Source organism: Hyperolius riggenbachi, chromosome 6 (genome assembly GCF_040937935.1).
Source record: "Hyperolius riggenbachi isolate aHypRig1 chromosome 6, aHypRig1.pri, whole genome shotgun sequence".
NCBI classification, from domain to species: domain Eukaryota; kingdom Metazoa; phylum Chordata; class Amphibia; order Anura; family Hyperoliidae; genus Hyperolius; species Hyperolius riggenbachi.
This window is the reverse complement of record NC_090651.1, coordinates 87,373,276-87,394,111: the sequence shown is the minus strand read 5'-3', so window position 1 is coordinate 87,394,111 and position 20,836 is coordinate 87,373,276. Positions and strand designations below refer to the sequence as shown.

General features: G+C 45.6%; 1 protein-coding gene across 9 annotated transcripts in view; it reads right to left on the bottom strand.

Annotated features, from left to right (window-relative positions):
* PAPPA2 (pappalysin 2) overlaps positions 1 to 20,836 on the bottom strand; it is a 478,727-nt gene that overhangs the window by 34,953 nt on the left and 422,938 nt on the right. For all 9 annotated transcript variants that reach the window (XM_068239634.1, XM_068239635.1, XM_068239629.1 and 6 more), the window contains 2 exons: positions 14,974 to 15,106; positions 10,521 to 10,630 (listed from right to left, as the gene is read on the bottom strand). In XM_068239634.1, the coding sequence (XP_068095735.1) occupies positions 10,521 to 10,630; positions 14,974 to 15,106 (243 nt within the window). The remainder of the gene's footprint in view (positions 1 to 10,520; positions 10,631 to 14,973; positions 15,107 to 20,836) is intronic.

Sequence of the window (20,836 nt, the reverse complement as noted above, 5' to 3'; positions counted from 1 at the left end):
CCAGAGAAAGGTAGGACCAGGTCACCTATTCTCTGATGTTTCCCACTATGCCACTTCCTAGCACTGTCACCAAGTGACCCACACTGCCTGCATTATCTATCACCCAGCCATTCCCTTTGCCTGTACTGCTACTTCCACTGCCTGCACAGTGCTGTCAATCACCCAGCCACCCCCACTGCCTGTACTGTTAGTCACCCAGCCACCCCCCACTACCTGCACTATTTGTCACCCAGCCACCCCCACTGCCTGCACTGTCACCCAGCCACCCCCACTACCTGTCGCTACCCGCACTGTCACCCCCAGAACCTGTTGCAACCTGCACTAGGTTGCAACATCACCCAGCCCCCCGCACGTACTACCTGTCGCTTCCTGCACTGTCATCCAGCCACCCCCAAGTACTTGTTACTACCTGCACTGTCACCCAGCCTCCCCCCCCCCACACTACCTGTCGCTTCCTGCAATGTCATCCAGCCACCCCTTAGGTACCCGTCACTACCTGCACTGTCATAAGTCACCCCCCCACTCCTTGTCGCCACCTGCACTGTCACCCAGTCACCACCCACTATCTGCACTACCCGCACTGTCACCTAGCCACCCCCAATATCTGGTACCTGGCAGCCAACCTCCACTACTCTTCGCTTCCTCTAATGTCGCCCAGCCAACACCCACTATCTGGCACTCAGCCACCATCCACTACCTGTTGCTTCCAGCACTGTCACCCAGCCACCACCCTCACTCAGCCACCCACCCACACTACCAGTCGATACCCGCACTGTCACCCAGCCACCACCCACTACCTGCACTTATCTGTCACCCAGCTACCACCCACTATCAGTCACTATTCGTGCTGTCACCCAGCCACCATCCACTACCTGTGCTGTCACTTAGCCACCACCCACTACCTGCACTTATCTGTCACCGAGCCACCAGCCACTACCCACACATCTGTCACCCAGCCACCACCCATTACCCGTCACTACTTGCACTGTCTGTCACCGTCGCTACCTGCACTGTTACTCAGCCACAATCCACTTACTATCACTACCCACCCTATTTGTCACCCAGTCACCACACACTACCTGGTGCTACCTGCTACCCACTATCTACCACTACCTGTACTGTCATCCAGCCACCACCCTCTGCCTTTCACTACCTGCCACTCACTCTCTGCCACTACATGTACTGCCATCCAGCTACCATCTGCCTGTCAGTACCCAGCACCACTATCTGCCACTACCTGCACTGCCATCCTGCCATCACCCACTACCTGGACTGCCATTCAGCCACTGCCCTCTACCCACCACCCACTATCTGCCATTACCTGTCACTACTTCTCACTACCAACTTCCTGCTACTAGCCTCCCACTATCTGTTACCCACTACCTGTCAATACCCTCCACCCACTATCTCCCACTACCCGCCACCTTCTATGTGCCGCTACCTCTACCTGTGACTCATCCACTACCTCCTACCAGTCACTTTGCACTATCTGTAGGGGAAATGTTTGCTGCTTTTCATGTGTCAGAAGTAACTTTGGCTGCATTTCGTGTATCGGAAGTAATTTCATGTGTGGAAGGTAGTTTTTGCTGCATTTCATGTGTTGAGGTTATGTTTGCTGCATGCCATGTGTCAGAGGTAACTTTGGCTGCACTTTGTGTCAGAGGTAATATTTGCTGCATTCCATGTGTTGGAGGTAACATTTGCGGTTTTGCATGTGTCGGAGGTAACATTTCCTACATTCTATGTGTTGGAGGTAACGTTTGTTGCATTTATTATTTACTTTGGGGTTATTTGTTGCCGTGTTTGGCATTTTTGGGGCTTGTGATTACTAAATGGTATGCTAGCACATGAACCAAAAGAAAGAAGAGGATGAATGGGGGGGGGGGCACCAAAATCTGGTTACGCTCAGGGCGCTGTGAAACCTAAGGCCGGCCCTGGTTAGGAACAATCAGTTGAGAAAAGCATATCCTTAAACACTATTTGCTAGGAAAAAAAATGGCAAATTAGTTTTTTGCAAACTTAGCAAGATAGCTGCACATATTTTAAAGGAAACCTGTAGGGGGGGAAAAGTGCCCCAAAGGATCTCATTTTCCTTTCAGCAAACCTCACAGGTTTGCTTTAAAGATCTACCGGTAAAGTAAGGTTAACACAAAAACATTAAAAGGCATAATACAGCAGCTTTTGAAGATGTGAACATTTAAAGGGCAACTATCATGAAAAAATGTAAAATTTAAAATGCATTTAAACACATACACATAAAACATATGTTTCCATAAATTTATGTTCTCCTATGTTGCTATCACTTACAGTGCGTAGTAGAAATTTGACAGAGCCAACAGGCTTTGAACTAATCCATCTCTTCACGAGAGATTCTCAGCATAGCCTTTATTTGTACAAAGATGCTGGTCAGCCTCCCGGCTCACGGCACACTTTTTTTTAGCAGACGAATGGAGCAACTGTCATTTACCAAGTGTTTTTGAAAATAAAGAAAAGCATGAGAATCCCCTATGAGGACATGGGGTAGTCCAAAACCTCTAATTTCTGTCAGATTTATATTACCTACTGTAAGTGACAGCTACATAGAAGAAAGCTAGCCTAGCTGTCACTTAAAAATACATTTTACTTTGTTTTATTGCAGTCAGGCTGTGTGAATAGAAGATCGCATCATGAAATGAGAACTGGCATTCTCTAACATGTCCTATGCACTGCCTCTGTTGAGGTTTCCCCTGGTCAGTATAGACCCAGGAGATGTAAGGCACACTGCACTTCTCTCTGACTTTTTTCTTCATCAGCTAGGCACAATAGGCTCAGCAGATTCATTTTCCTTTGAGAACTCTTATCTGACAAGTCCTCTGGGCACCACATCTCCCTCCTCTCTCCCCTGTGATTTTCACAGAACCTTGATAGTGAGAAGTGGGTGAGAAGATGCTTCTGTGCACATGCCATCTGTTCTTTTAATCATTAAAAATGACCTTTCAAGGCTGCAGGGAGTATAGCGGATCCCAGGTGGGATTGGCAGGAGCCATATAAGCATTAACACTTAAGACATTAATTTATAACCATTCAGCTGAGATTATCCACAGCAACAATACGCTCTCCTCCAGGGGTGGAAGCAAAACTACATTCACACTGTTGAGTAACTTAGCCAGAAACCAATATTTTGTGACTGTTTTGGACAGCATTTGTCCAGCGATCCCTGTACAGTCATGCTTGCTTATCTCCCCACTGAGTAGCATGTACTGTCCTGTAGTGAGGGGAACAAAGAAGTGGCAGCAATTATCAGGGAATATCCATATGGGCAGCAGATTGTCACCCTAATAATCAAACTTACAGATCATAAAAGTCTACTGTCTGTGTGATCCATATGTTAGTGTATTTATATTTGAATTACCTATAAATATCTTGAAATTAGTCTTCAATCAATAACACAACTAAATATACTTATATCGCTGATTGAAACTTTGTTTTAAATTACTGGCACCTAGTTACATTGTATAAGGAGTATACACATACACAATTGTCACCCATAGGATTCGGGACCTGATCCCTTGGGTGACAATTCAAGGCTGAGTCCCATACTGAGTCCCATACTGAGGCATCACTAGCCTGCAGGCTAGCAAAGTGTTCTGTTGCTATGGAGGGAGGAGGAGATACAATGGTATGGCACATGACGGAGCGGCATGGAGTGGGAGTGGTAAAGAGGAAAATAATAGCCTCAGGTGGGACTCGGGCAAGATGATCCGACACTCTGGATCTCACGATGTCGATGATATGTGTAAGGAGAAGAAGAAGGATCTCACATCTGCACACATGCTAGATGCCACGACTGAGTACCACTTAGCATGCATACAAAGCTTCATAGTAAGAAATAAGTCATCATCACCACTAGTCAGAACCCCCTTACTCATCATGTGCTGCTGACACACACACTATGCACAGGAATGATAAGCACTACTGAAAACAAGAGTGAAGGGAAGGAGCATGGAGGTTGATTTACTGAACTCCAGTAAAATTGTAACACAGTGGTTACAGAGAAACTGAAGTGAGAGGTATATGGAGGCTGCCATGTGTATTTCCTTTTAAATAATACCAGTTGTCTGGCTGTCCTGATCTTTCTGGCCGCAGTAGTGTTTAAATCAAACACCTGAAACAAGCATGGGTAATTTAGTCAGACAGTCAAAAACATCTGATATGCATGCTTGTTCAGGGTCTATGGCTAAAAGTATTTGAGGCAGAGCATTAGCAGAGCAGCTAGGAAATCTGCATTGTTTAAAGCAGACCTGAACTCTTGCACAGGAGACAAGGAGAAACACAGAGGAATCCACCCTGTGTCCACCCTGTGTGCATTTATAGAGAAATGCTGTCTAATTTTCCTTTCTTAGCAAGTAATGAACTAGTGTATTTTGAGTTGGTAGTTGTCTGCTGAGCTAATATGTAAAGCACAGGAGGTTAACACTTTCTGTGCTCCCAGGAAGACACCACTCTGCAGAATCTCAGTAGGAATTCTATAAGCTGTTACAAGAAAGTGTTTTTTCTTTAACCACTTGCCGACCGCCCACTGCACAGGGGCGGCCGGAAAGTGGATCCCGCAAGGACCGCCGCATGCACAGAGGCGGCAGTCCTTGTACGGGCATGGGCGGAGCAATCGCGTCATCCGTGACGCGATCCTCTGCCGGGGATCGATGGCCGGGGATTTAGCCTCCAGCTCGCCGGCCACTTAGCAGCGCCGGCGAGCGGAGGAATACAGAAATCCGCCGATCATTACATATAATAGGCTTTGTAATGTATACAAAGCCTATTATACAGGCTGCCTCCTGCCCTGGTGGTCCCAGTGTCCGAGGGACCACCAGGGCAGGCTGCAGCCACCCTAGTCTGCACCCAAGCACACTGATTTCCCCCCCTGCCCCCTGATCGCCCACAGCACCCCTCAGACCCCCCCCCCTCCCTGCCCACCCACCAGACCCCTGTTTGCACCCAATCACTCCCCTAATCACCCATCAATCACTCCCTGTCACTATCTGTCGACAGTATTTTTTTTTATTCCCTAAACTGCCCCCTGCTCCCTCCTGATCACCCCCCCACCCCTCAGATTCTCCCCAGACCCCCCCAGTGTACTGTATGCCTCTATCCCCCCTGTAATAACCCACTGATCACCTGTCAATCATCTGTCAATCACCCATCAATCACCCCCTGTCACTGCCACCCATCAATCAGCCCCTAACCTGCCCCTTGCGGGCAATCTGATCACCCACCCACACCAATAGATCGCCCGCAGATCCGACGTCAGATCACCTCCCATCCCAAGTGCAGTGTTTACATCTGTTCTCTACCCTAAACACCCACTAATTACCCATCAATCACCCATCAATCACCCCCTATCACCACCTGTCACTGTTACCCATCAGATCAGACCCTAATCTGCCCCTTGAGGGCACCCAATCACTTGCCTACACGCTCAGATTGCCCTCAGACCCCCCCCCCCCCTTTACAATTCGCCAGTGCATTATTTACATCTGTTCTTCCCTGTAATAACCCACTGATCACCTGTCAATCACCCCCTGTCACTGCCACCCATCAATCACCCCGTCACTGCCACCCATCGATCAGCCCCTAACCTGCCCCTTGCGGGCAATCTGATCACCCACCCACACCAATAGATCGCCCGCAGATGCGAAGTCAGATCACCTCCCAAGTGCATTGTTTACATCTGTTCTCTACCCTAAACACCCACTAATTACCCATCAATCACCCATCAATCACCCCCTATCACCACCTGTCACTGTTACCCATCAGATCAGACCCTAATCTGCCCCTTGCGGGCACCCAATCACCCGCCTACACGCTCAGATTGCCCTCAGACCCCCCCCCTTATCAATTCGCCAGTGCATTATTTACATATGTTCTTCCCTGTAATAACCCACTGATCACCTGTCAATCACCCTGTCAATCACCCATCAATCACCCCCTGTCACCGCCACCCATCAAATACCCCCTGTCACTGCCACCCATCAATCAGCCCCTAACCTGCCCCTTGCAGGCAATCTGATCACCCACCCACACCAATAGATCGCCCGCAGATCCGACGTCAGATCACCTCCCAAGTGCATTGTTTACATCTGTTCTCTACCCTAAACACCCACTAATTACCCATCAATCACCCCCTGTCACTGCTACCCATCAGATTAGACCCCTATCTGCCCCTAAGGCACTCAATTACCCGCCCACACCCTCAGAACTCCCTTAGACCCCAGCCCTGATCACCTCGCCAGTGCATTGCTTGCATCTATTCCCCCCTCTAATCACACCTTGAGACACCCATCAATCACCTCCTGTCACCCCCTAGCACACCTACCCATCAGATCAGGCCCTAATTTGCCCCGTGTGGGCTCCTGCTCACTCGGCCAAACCCTCAGATCCCCCTCAGACCCCCTTCCGATCACCTCCCCAGTGCATTGATTGCATCTATTTCCCCCTCTAACCACCCCCTGAGACACCCATCAATCACCTCCTGTCACCCCCCTAGCACTCCTATCCATCAGATCAGGCCCAATACAACCTGTCATCTAAAAGGTTACCCTGCTTATGACCGGTTCCACAAAATTCGCCCCCTCATAGACCACCTGTCATCAAAATTTGCAGATGCTTATACCCCTGAACAGTCATTTTGAGACATTTGGTTTCCAGACTACTCACGGTTTTGGGCCCGTAAAATGCCAGGGTGGTATAGAAACCCCACAAGTGACCCCATTTTAGAAAAAATTCACCCCAAGGTATTCTGTTAGGTGTATGACGAGTGCATAAAAGATTTTTATTTTTTTTTAAAGTTAGCGGAAATTGATTTTTATTGTTTTTTTTTACAAAGTGTCATTTTTCACTAACTTGTGACAAAAAATAAAATCTTCTATGAACTCGCCATACACCTAATGGAATACATTGGGGTGTCTTTTTTCTAAAATGGGGTCACTTGTGGGGTTCCTATACCGCCCTGGCATTTTACGGGCCCAAAACCGTGAGGAGTAGTCTAGAAAACAAATGCCTCAAAATGACCTGTGAATAGGACGTTGGGCCCCTTAGCGCACTTAGACTGCAAAAAAGTGTCACACATGTGGTATCGCCGTACTCAGGAGAAGTAGTATAATGTGTTTTGGGGTGTATTTTTACACATACCCATGCTGAGTGGGAGAAATCTCTCTGTAAATGGACAATTGTGTGTAAAAAAAATCGAACAATTGTCATTTACAGAGATATTTCTCTTACCCAGCATGGATATGTGTAAAAATACACCACAAAACACATTATACTACTTCTCCTGAGTACGGCGGTAACACATGTGTGGCACTTTTTTACACCCTAAGTGCGCTAAGGGACCCAAAGTCCAATGAGTACCTTTAGGATTTCACAGGTCATTTAGCGACATTTGGTTTTAAGACTACTCCTCACGGGTTTAGGGCCCCTAAAATGCCAGGGCAGTATAGGAACCCCACAAATGACCTCATTCTAGAAAGAAGACACCCAAAGGTATTCCGTTAGGAGTATGGTGAGTTCATAGAAGATTTTATTTTTTGTCACAAGTTAGCGGAAAATGACACTTTGTGAAAAAAAAAATTAAAATCAATTTCTGCTAACTTGTGACAAAAAAATAAAATCTTCTATGAACTCACCATACTCCTAACGGAATACCTTGGGGTGTCTTCTTTCTAAAATGGGGTCATTAGTGGGGTTCCTATACTGCCCTGGCATTTTAGGGGCCCTAAACCGTAAGGAGTAGTCTTGAAACAAAAATGACCTGTGAAATCCTAAAGGTACTCATTGGACTTTGGGCCCCTTAGCGCAGTTAGGGTGCAAAAAAGTGCCACACATGTGGTATCGCTGTACTCAGGAGAAGTAGTATAATGTGTTTTGGGGTGTATTTTTACACATACCCATGCTGAGTGGGAGAAATCTCTCTGTAAATGGACAATTGTGTGTAAAAAAAAAATCAAACAATTGTCATTTACAGAGATATTTCTCCCACCCGGCATGGGTATGTGTAAAAATACACCCCAAAACACATTATACTACTTCTCCTGAGTACGGCGGTACCACATGTGTGGCACTTTTTTACACCTTAAGTGCGCTAAGGGGCCCAAAGTCCAATGAGTACCTTTAGGATTTCACAGGTCATTGTGCGACATTTGGTTTCAAGACTACTCCTCGCGGTTTAGGGCCCCCAAAATGCCAGGGCAGTATAGGAACCCCACAAATGACCCCATTCTAGAAAGAAGACACCCAAAGGTATTCCGTTAGGAGTATGGTGAGTTCATAGAAGATTTTAATTTTTGTCACAAGTTAGCGGAAAATGACACTTTGTGAAAAAAAAACAATTAAAATCAATTTCCGCTAACTTGTGACAAAAAATAAAATCTTCTATGAACTCACCATACTCCTAATGGAATACCTTGGGGTGTCTTCTTTCTAAAATGGGGTCATTAGTGGGGTTCCTATACTGCCCTGGCATTTTAGGATCCCTAAACCGTGAGGAGTAGTCTTGAAACAAAAATGACCTGTGAAATCCTAAAGGTACTCATTAGACTTTGGGCCCCTTAGCGCAGTTAGGGTGCAAAAACATGCCATACATGTGGTATCGCCGTACTCAGGAGAAGTAGTATAATGTGTTTTGGGGTGTATTTTTACACATACCTATGCTGAGTGGGAGAAATATTTCTGTAAATGGACAATTGTGTGTAAAAAAAAAATCAAACAATTGTCATTTACAGAGATATTTCTCCCACCCAGCATGGGTATGTGTAAAAATACACCCCAAAACACATTATACTACTTCTCCTGAGTACGGCAATACCACATGTGTGGCACTTTTTTGCACCCTAACTGCGCTAAGGGGCCCAAAGTCCAATGAGCACCTTTAGGCTTTACAGGGGTGCTTACAATTAGGCACCCCCAAAATGCCAGGACAGTAAACACACCCCACAAATGACCCCATTTTGGAAAGTAGACACTTCAAGGTATTCAGAGAGGAGCATAGTGAGTCCGTGGCAGATTTCATTTTTTTTTTGTCGCAAGTTAGCAGAAATGGAAACTTTCTGTTTTTCTTTTTTGTCACAAAGTGTCATTTTCCGCTAACTTGTGACAAAAAATAAAATCTTCTATGAACTCACCATGCCTCTCAATGAATACTTTGGGATGTCTTCTTTCCAAAATGGGGTCATTTGGGGGGTATTTATACTATCCTGGAATTCTAGCCCCTCATGAAACATGACAGGTGGTCAGAAAAGTCATAGATGCTTCAAAATGGGAAAATTCACTTTTTGCACCATAGTTTGTAAACGCTATAACTTTTACCCAAACCAATCAATATAGGCTGAATGGTTGTTTTTTTTATTAAAAACATGTTTGTCCACATTTTTCGTGCTGCATGTATTCAGAAATTTTACTTTATTTGAAAAATGTCAGCACAGAAAGTTAAAAAAATAATTTTTTTGACAAAATTCCTGTCTTTTTTGATGAATATAATAAAAAGTAAAAATCGCAGCAGCAATCAAATAGCACCAAAAGAAAGCTTTATTAGTGACAAGAAAAGGAGCCAAAATTCATTTAGGTGGTAGGTTGTATGAGCGAGCAATAAACCGTGAAAGCTGCAGAGGTCTGAATGGATAAAAAGGGTCTGGTCCTTAAGGGGTGTAAAGCCTCCGGTCCTCAGGTGGTTAAGGTCGCATTCACAGTGGGACATTATGGTCCCGCATTATAAAGACTTGTAACACAGCTTACTGTACTGCAATGCTAATCCTATCTGCCACAGTGCAAGGTTAAAGTCGCGTTAAAAAATGTTGTGTTGTGGTAACTCACTGCTTGCAGTGCGATACCTCTTAACGCAGACACGTTGCGACTTTAACGTCACATTAAACGTCCCACTGTGAATGCGACCTAAAGGTTCTTATGCTGTTGCTTATCTTCCTTATCTTGGGGTTTTCCCCAAAGCTGTTTCTCTCCACCCCAACCCCAAGCTAGTAACATTCACCTGTTCGGCTGGCTCGCTCCTTCCTGCCTGTGTCCTCCTGTGTTCATCATTGTTGGCACCCCTCTCTGTGACCCAGCAGCATGTGCGTACTCACATACATTCTGTCAGGTCACAGAGAGGGAGCACCAGTGATGAGGAATAGAAATACACAGACAGGAAGGAGTACACCAGCCACATAGGTGAGTGCCCTCCACTGCCACTATTCTGTATGGGGAGAACTGTCATCTTGGGGGTAGGAGACGGCTTAGTGAGAGATCCTCCAGAAGACCCCCCTGCACCCCAAAGACGCACCTGGTTCAGAATATTTTTACTGGCTTTCCTCCTCTAAGCTTAGGTGGATCTTATGGTGAGGTGCATCTTATGGAGCAAAAAACACGGTATGTATATCATCAATGTGCCAGCTATAAACCATTCTAAAATATATCTCATCTCCACTGGATCTCCGCTCCTTAGTCCCTTCTTGGAATAGAATTTCATGTCATCACCTGTTGTTTTCACCGCATACCTGCACTTTGGTAGGATTCATCCAGTGCTCTACAGCGTCAGCCTGCATGTTCTCTGGTAGAATCACTGGGTCATTGGCTGCAGACGCACAAGAGGCTGTGCAATTAGCTCCTATGGGCAGATAACATGAAGAAACACTTTTAAATAGAATTTATTTATAAAAAAAAACAGATAAAAATAAAAATAAAACAAACAGGCCACCAGCCATGATTCATATTTGCAAAGGCGTATTTTTCTGGTGCACGGTCTGGCAACAGCAGGTACTTTGACATCCATCAGCTATGATTGTGGAATGCAGCAGGCCCACATTTCCAAACATGACTCAGTTGTTATGAATAATGCTGAAGTCTTAATAATTATTAGTGTGTGCAGAGTTTTTCTTGTTCAAAAGCAATCACAGTAGGTATGGCCAACCACAGTCAAAGAGAAATGCTGTGCATCATTCAGTTCTCTCAGTAAACTAATAAGGGTCTCTTGGAAGGGATGACAGTTCCGCAATGCTGCCTTCTCTACTTTAATGACCACTGTTGTGAAAAATTATAAAATGTAAAATACATACATATAAAATGTAGATTTCTCCCAAAGTAAAATGCACTATAAATAACTTTTTAGGTAGCAGAAATCTAACAGATCTGATAGATTCTGGACTAGTCCATCTCCTCATAGGAGATACATAGTATTACTTTTATTCTTTACAAAAGCAATCACTGGAAACAATCTATACAAAGATGATGACCGGCCTGCCTAATCGCTGCCACTGCAGTCTGACTGCAAAGATAAATAACTGGGTTATTAAGCCGTGCAATCGAAAAATAAAAGAATAAAAAAGTGACCACAAGCAAGTTGTAAGCAGGATTGGCACTATACGTTCACATGTTTATCTCCTGTCACACCCTTTGAAATCCTTATTTAGTTTACAAGTATAACAAAAATTTAATTTTTTTTCACAATAAAACAAAGTATTTTCTAGGCCAACTACTTATTTTTACATAGACTCAAAGCATCGTTTATAAAATGTTCACTTATCTACACTGATCAAAAATATAAACGCAACACTTTCAGCTTTGCTCCCATTTTGCATAAGCTGAACTCCAAGATCCAAAACATTTTCTACAGTGTTCAGTAAGAAGTCCTTGGGCAAGACTTCCTATTACTTCAGGGTGGCCCTTTAAGTGTGCCCTTAGTGGCTGCAGCTCTTGAGCACTTTGAGTCCAACAGGAGAAAAACGCCATACAAATATTACTAAAAAAATACAGCAGCGCTCAATTGTATATGTATGTCACAAAGTGAACCACCAGTGACGTATAGATGAGTCCATTTTGTACGACCTATATTTTAAGTCACTGATTGAACTGTACATATATATCATAGAATGAACTACAATTGATATATGGATAAGTCGATACTATAGGACTGTTGACACCCACTCCATGGGCGGATCGCTCTATTAAGATGCATGCAGATCTTCAAGTACATTAAACAGATTTGATAGTAGCGCTCATAAACAGTCCATCAGATTTCAGCAGTAATGCATAGGTTCCCCCCCCCCTTTCATAAGGCAACTCACCGGAAAGGTGCGGCCTAATATTGGCCCGATATCGCTTCTGGGGTATAAGGCCACCCCACTGCCTCCAACCGGCAATCACCAACAGCTCACTGTCGTCAGGATGTGTAGGCTTGGCTTGTCCACATTTGCTGCTGGGGTTGGTGCCCCCTGGAGGCTTGACACCTTTGCTGTGGGCTGGTAATTAGCACACACCTGGGCAGAAGCCAACCTGGGGATTCTCTGTACACAGATCTGAAGGGGGATTTTTTATCCATCTCCCAAATGTTGGACTGTTGCTGTGGACAAACCAAAACAATCTTTCTCTGCTGGACGTCACAGTAAAAGACCCAGAAACATTGTTTCCTTCTAAAACAAACAGCAAAAGTGTCGAGCCTCCAGGAGTCACCAACCCCAGCAGTAAATGTGGACAAGCCAAGCCTACACATCCTGACGACAGTGAGCTGTTGGTGATTGCCGGTTGGAGGCAGTGGGGTGGCCTTATACCCCAGAAGCGATATGGGGTCGATATTAGGCCGCACCTTCCGGTGAGTTGCTCTATGAAGGGGGGGGGGGGATCTATGCATTACTGCTGAAATATGATGGACTGTTTATGAGCGCGACTATCAAATCTGCTATACAAATATTAGGATAAGAGGATTATATACACAGAAGACCCATTACTCTCAAATATTGTTCACAAACCTTTCTAAATCTGTGTTATCCTAGGACCCTAGGTACACGCCGTACATTTTTCTCGGCAGATACTTGGTTCCGATAGATAAACTCCGTCATGTCCGATATTATTTACGATAATTTTTCTGGTCGATTTCTCATAGAAGTGAATGGAAATTGAGATAAGAGAATCGAGTAGAAAATCAAGCGGAGAATCGATCGGACGGAAAATCGGCCAAAAAAATGCATCGTGTGTACCTAGCATTACAGAGCATTTCTCCTTTGCCGAGATAATCCATCCCACCTCGTCAAGGTGCAGATTAGACAGCATAAATATTTCACAGGAGTGCCCTAGACTGGCCACAATAAAAGGCCACTCTGAAATGTGCAGTTTGATCACACAGCACAATGCCCAGCCCCTGGCCGCCCATAACTCCAGGTGACACCGCTTGCTCAGGTGGCATCCCGCCCACTCCCCTCCCTCCTGGCCGCTGCTGGTTTACATTCTTGAAACAAGCAACATCCACCTCCTGCAGTGGGAGAGTCTCGCCGGGTCCCCCATGTCTGCTTTCAGACCTCTCTCATGATCAGTTGCGACCAGTGCTGGGCCGAAATTACGCATGAGCGTAATTATGCATCGTAATTCAATGTAAATTTACGCGTAAGCGCTACGCGTAACTTACGGTCTTAGGTGTAATTATTTACGCGTAAGCAGTTAAGTGGTATCATAATTACACTGTCTACTGTAATTGCTAGGTATGCGTAATTTTACGAAGACTTACGCGTAATTTTACGCGTAATTACTAACGTCAAAACTCCCCTTTTCTAAGAGTAGCCTATCAGTCAACATCCTAAGCAACCAATAGTATCTTCTCCCGCCCTTCAGTATATAAGCGTACGTTTTGACGCATACGAATGATGTGTACGCAATAGCTGTCACATTGACGGCTATTGCGTACAGATCGTCCGTATGCGTCAAAAAATACGCATTAATGGGTATTACGGCACTACGCGTAACATCATAGTGTAAACGCCTACATTACGGTATCCTTACGCGTAACTGCGTAAGTTAACGCGTAATTACAGTGATGAACCGTAGATAATTTCCTACGCCGTAACCGTAATTGCGTAATGCGTAATAGCGTAAAATTATGCGTAATGATCCGTAAGCGTAGATTTTTCCATTACGACCAGCACTGGTTGCGACCCGCTGCCCATGTATATTTGGCGCCACCCACAGTAACTTTATTACCATGCCCAGTTTTTGCTGCAATGTTCGTCTTTCCTGCCTCTATAAGTTGGGAGTTATGGAACCTACCTGGATAACCTATACTGGGGGCATCTATACTTGGCGTACTACGGTATATAGGGGCACCTATACCTGGCTACCTACCTATACTGAGCGTGTTTTTTGGGGGTTGCACTAAAACTATAATAAGTGGTGCAAATTGTTGGGAGTTGGGCAATAATTCCAAATTGGGGGGGGGGGAAGGTCGCATCCTCCAAGTTTGCCTCAGGCAGCAAAAAGTCTAGAAACGGCCCTGTCAATGCCACAGTTGTTGAAATGTTGCAACGTTTGAGGGAGCATGCAACTGGCGTGCTGACGGCAGGAATGTCTACCAGAGCTGTTGCCCATGAAATGAATGTTCATTTCTCTACCATAAGCCGTCTTCATAGGCATTTCAAAAAATGTGGCAGTACATCCAACCGGCCTCACAAACGCAGACCACGTGTAACCACTTCAGCCCAGGACCTCCACATCCAACATGTTGTTCACGTTCATGATCGTCTGAGACCACCCAACCAGACCAAAAGTGTTGCGTTTATATTTTGCTCAGTGATTGTTCCTAAAGATGTCCCCAAACCGTGCATACACACATTCTATTTTGATTAGCCAATCTTACCACCTGTAGTTTGAGGGTCAACAGATTTTGAAAACTATGAACAGATTGTGTAGGTAAAACTCTCATACTCCATAGAAGTGGTAAAATTGGCCAAAATTGCTGGTGATACAACGTTCTCTGCCATAACCAGATGTTTGAAGGGTTCACAGTAAAAGTTCACTCTTCCTTTCAAAGAATGAAACTGATTGACTGGATTAATTTTATTTAAAAAATAATCATTTTGATGTGATTTTAGGTGAAATACTTAACTCACACAAAAAAATCAAACATATACAGCCCATGGAAAGACATTGTTCTTAGCAATAAACATGCATGTAAAATTCCATCATTACCAATGCTGTGTCCGTTCTCACAAGTGTAGCTGATGTCATTGAGTTCTGGGGGTGGTGGGCACTTCCCTTGAAGTCCTTCACAGAGGCTTAGTGTTTCTGTCCAGGTACCGTCTTTACTGCACACTGTAGTCACCTAAAAATAAACATCTATATGAGTAACTCATCAAGGAATATCATCTATAACATTTAAAGGACAACTGAAGTGAGAGGGATATGGAGGCTGCCATATTTATTTCCTTTTAAACAAAATCATGTGCCTGGCAGCCCTTCTGATCTATCTGGCTGCAGTTGTGTCTGGAACACACCAGAAACAAGCATGCAGCTAATCTTGTCAGATCTGACAATGTCAGAAACTCCTGATCTGCTGCATGCTTGCTCAGGGTCTATGGCTAAAAGTATTAGAGGCAGAGGATCAGCAGGATAGCCATGTAACTGGTATTACCTAAAAGGAAATAAGTATGGCAGCCATCATATCCCTCTCGCTTCAGTTGTCCTTTAAAAAATTAGATATGCATAGGGAAGAATGCTGCAACATGTTTTTAGCGTGGAACAGATTGTCTCACCAATGTTGGATTTGTATCTTTTAGTTACCATTTTGAGATGAAAATATTTTGAATTGGAATGACCAGTTTGAAATGAATTGTGGTCAATCTGCTAACATGTCTGATTGCCAGTTCCCTAGATGCAGATATGTGTTGATCAGTTGAACCACGCATGAGTCCCCTATCCTGCAAGCATCCACCTTCAAACAGCACTGCCTAGAAAATATTTATACCTAAATATTACACTTCAGGTTTGTGTAATAGCAGATATAGAGCTATAAGTGATTTTGTGCTCCTGTACCTAGGAAACTTGGCTTATACTAGATACAATCTCATCTGGCATACATGAGAAAAGGTGCCCAGAAATTAGGCTGCCCAGAAATAGTCTAGTTTGGAGGGCGGGGGGTCAGGTAGCCGGATCCCTGGTAGGGCTAACTGGGCATGGTGTCCATGGTGTAGCCAGGTGTCCCCCCTGTAGCCAGCAGCCTTTACTCACCTCCCAGGCTCTAGCGATGAGCAGCTGCGGACCCCTCCGCTCTGGCCGGCATCCCCGCTCGTACTGACGCTAAGTTCCGGGTCGCGGCTTGATGACGTTATCTAGCCGGGACCTGACAATTATGTCAGGGCAAGCGGGGATGCCGACCATAGCGGAGCGCCGATGACCAGGGGAACATCAGGAAGGTGAGTGGATCCTCTTCTTCTCCCCTACCACCGCCGCTCTAATGGTGATCACAACCATCTGCCAGCGATCGTAGTGATCACGTGATCAGGAGCCAATCGCGATGGCTCCTGATCACTGAGGAAGATGTCAGCTGTCATAAGACAACTTAAAGTCCCCTCTCAGGTGTGCACGATCGCGTCGGGAGTGGAAACGACAGGCGGCATAAATCCTACCCCGCATCAGGCTAGGACAGCCACAAGTGCGGCATAGGATTTACATACGGTGGTCCGCAAAAGGTTAAAGTAAACCAGAGACCAGGTAATACAAAGAATCAATACTTACCCGGGGGTTCCGCAGGAAGTCAGCGCATGTGCTGAAGACCCCGACTGAGGTGACTGAAGCAGGTCCCGGGACTGATTGCAGCTGAACGGCAGACCGCTGGAGGGCGGCGAGGGACTCAGATGTGCTTACGGGGCTGGAGGAAGCCCTGGGTAAGTATTGATTCTTTGTATTACGTTGTCTCTGCTACACTTTAACCACTCCCCTTGGACACCTAACCTTACCTCCCCCCTCATGCCTAACCTTAACCGCCCCCGGTGGCTAAACGTAACTGTGGTCCCCCTACAGCTAACCTTAACCAACCCCCCCCCCCCATGCCTAATCACCCCCCACTGCCAATCCATCAACAAAAAATACAGTGCAAAATACGGCTACAAATAGTGCGCGAGTGTTGCAGGCGCCCACATTTCCTCCATAACGTTTATTTATATGGGGCTCCTATGGCGGCACCCAAACTTCCGCCAATCGCGGGCACCCACATTTTCTGGCTTCCAGGTCACTTTCAGTGATGTGTTCCTAAGATGAATGTAACTAGGCTTTCACAAAGGCTGGTGTGAATTCTGTGATTGCCATGAATTATCATACAATATGTTATGCTATTTAGAGCATTTAAATTAGACTTTTGCACTTTTACTTGATTGCTGTTTCATACTGTCTCTTCTTCCTTCGCCAACTTAAGAAGTTTGGCATGGCCCAGGAACTTCTGGGGACCTTCTACTCTGCCACCATCGACGGTCGGTCCACTGCTCGTCTATTGTGCTCTGGTATGCCGGCTCTTCAGCCAGCGATACATACAAAATCCAAAGTGTCACCAGCTCAGCAGAGAGAATTATTGGGAAACCTCTCCCCCTTGAGACCTCATCTACAACACCAGACTGTGGCACTCTAGGCCGTAAAGTCTAGGGCAATAAAAATTCACTTTTTGTTGCCCTAGACTCTAGAGGTGATCATTACCACTACAGAGGTGATCATTACTACTACAGCACAAAATAACACATAATACATCAAAAAAGGGCACTCAGAAATGTGGGCGGCATGGTGGCGTAGTGGTTAGCGCTCTCGCCTTGCAGCGTTGGGTCCCTGGTTCAAATTCCAGCCAGGTCAGCATCTGCAAGGAATTTGTATGTTCTCCCCGTGTCTGAGTGAGCTTCCTCTGGGCACTCTGGTTTCCTCCCACGTCCCAAAAACATACAGATAAGTTAATTGGCTTCCACCTAAAAATTGGCCCGAGATACACACAGACATATGATTATGGTAGGGATTCGATTGTGAAAGGGACAGTTAGTGACAAGATAATATACTCTGTACAGCGCTGTGCAATATGTCAGTGCTATATAAATAATGGATAAAATAGTAATCCTGATAGTAAAATATTGGTATCTAATACAGATATTTTAAAATTAAAGTGTAAAAACAATAGTAAAAAATCCGTATTACATACCGATATTTTACAGCAGCTACACCTAAACCTATTCTCAACCAGAACCCTTCCCCCTGACCCCTAACTAACTTTCCTGACACACAAACACCCTTACTGATGCCTAACTCTAATCCCCCCTCCCCCCCCACAAACACCTGTCCTGATGCCTAGCCCAAACCATCCCCCCTTGCACAGACACCCTTCCTGATGCCTAACTCTAAGCTCCCCCCCCCCCCCCACAAACACCTGTCCTGATGCCTAGCCCTAACCATCCCCCCTTGCACGGACACCCTTCCTGATGCCTAACTCTAATTCCCCCCCCCCCGCACAAACACCTGTCCTGATGCCTAGCCCTAACTATCCCCCCTTGCACAAACACCCTTCCTGATGCCTAACTCTAATCTCCCCCCCCCCCCGCACAAACACCTGTCCTGATGCCTAGCCCTAACCATCCCCCCTTGCACGGACACCCTTCCTGATGCCTAACTCTAATTCCCCCCCCCCCCCCGCACAAACACCTGTCCTGATGCCTAGCCCTAACCATCCCCCCTTGCACAGACACCCTTCCTGATGCCTGACCCTAATCCCCCCCCCTCCCCGCACAAACACCTGTCCTGATGCCTAGCCCTAACCATCCCCCCTTGCACATACACCCTTCTTGATGCCTAAACTTCTGCCCCGCTAGCGAGAAAAATATTGGTGCCGCCGTAGGCCCCGAATCCTGATATTTATCAGATGCCATGGGTGGCCAAAGTTCCCTTCCTTGCCGATAAATGTAATGGAACCCTATGACATCGCTCAGATTTTTCGTGCTAATAGGCGCCCAAATACCCTGCTTCCCAAATACAGAGCTAATGCAGCAACAAGACAAAGGCCCAATGTGAGCCCCTCAGGTCCAGGGACCCTGGTGCACTCGCAGCCTCTGCATTCCCTGTTAGCTACCCCACTGTATGAATAGAGCTCCATTAGATACAATTAGTAAAAAGGTGAAACAGTCCTTTATAGTATTTTGTAAACAGAACACATTAAGTGACAAGCATCTCGGTATATCAATGTGTTGCTATATTATTGGTTCAGCAATTTCATTTTTAAAACAGGACGCTAGAGGTTGCCGCATATAAACATCAATATCGTCTCACATAACTCTCGGCTGCCTTTAGATGACAGGAAGATAAAAAAGCACTAAATTATCCCACAGTTCAGATATATCATGCTGTGGTGACACTTGAGTGCTAAAACTGTTATATTAAAATCATATCGCTCTGAACACCTCCCTCCTGCTGTTATTAAGTGGTCCATGTTACAGGAACACTATCACTAAATGTGACAGTCGGACGGAAGAGATATGCAGATGGCATTTGTCGCCAGTCTCCTCCTGACCTTGATGACTGCGCCATTATTTCTTTCTTCTATTTACATAACATCCATTATGACTCAGTTATGTTTATTAATAATTTCAATATTCTGATTCAATTCTTGTCATTACAGTTTTTATGAAATGGTGAACGGTATGCTCTATGATCCTGGCATTCACACTAAGGAAACATTTAAAGTGGACCTGAACTCTTGCACAAAGCAGAAGGAAAACAGAGAAATGTACCCTGTATGTATTTAGCGTTTAGCCTGTCTTATTGCCCCTCATTTGTGACTAATCACCACTGTAATTTGATCTCTCAGCTGTGTCAGCTCTGGAATCTCCTCTGCTATATATAGCTGCTAATTAGTAAACACAGGATGTAATTAACCCTATGTCTGCTTTCATGAAAGCAGGAAGTAGACACACTGAAAATGTATTGCAGGATTTGTATCAACTGTAACAAATAAATATTTTTTTCTTTCAAGGTTATTATGCTGTTGCTTATCTTTTCCAGCAGAGAGGAGGTTCTGAGTTCAGGTCCACTTTAATGTATCACAGAGAGTATTCTTCTTGTTTAACTTTAGCAATAAATTAGGGTTTAAAAATTAGTGAAAACCCCTTGCTAACAGAAATATGCCATTGTTGGCCTCCCTCTAATCCCCCTCCTGGCTGCCATGCTTAACCACTTGCCGACCGCGCACTCATACCGCGCGTCGGCAAAGTGGCAGCTGCAGGACCGCAGGCTAATTAATCAGGAAGCAGCCGCTCGTGCGAGTGGCTGCTTCCTGTCAATTCACGGCGGGGGGCTCCGTGAATAGCCTGCGGGCCGCCGATCGCGGCTCGCAGGCTAAATGTAAACACAAGCGGAAATAATATGCTTTGTTTACATTCTTACAACGCTGCTAACAGTAGCAGCGTTGTACCAGATCAGCGATCCCCGGCCAATCAGCGGCCGGGGATCGCTGTCACATGACAGGCAGGAGCCTGTTAGAGGCTGCACAGGACAGATCCGTTCCTGTGCAGCCTCGGATCTCCGGGGAAGGGAGGGAGGAGAGGGAGGGGGGAATTTCGCCGTGGAGGGGGGCTTTGAGGTGCCCCCCCCCCCCCCCCGCAACACCCAGGCAGGCAGGAGCGATCAGACCCCCCCAGCACATCATCCCCCTAGTGGGGAAAAAAGGGGGGCGATCTGGTCGCTCTGCCTGCACCCTGATCTGTGCTGGGGGCTGCACAGCCCACCCAGCACAGATCAGCTAAAACAGCGCTGGTCCTTAAGGGGGGGGAGGGGGTAAAGGGTGGGTCCTCAAGTGGTTAAAGTAATCCATACTGTAAATGTTTAGCTACTTACTACATTCAGACCTATTGGTTAACATTATTCTTGTGATCAAGTACATATGAAATATTAAAGCCACTGTCTAGGAAACATTGGCCTCTATTCTTTCTTTACTCTCTCTTTCATGGGCATAAAGGAATCATATGTATATTCCCTCACTGATTTACAGTAATGTACAGTCCTGGCCAAAAGCTTTGAGACTGTCAAAAATATT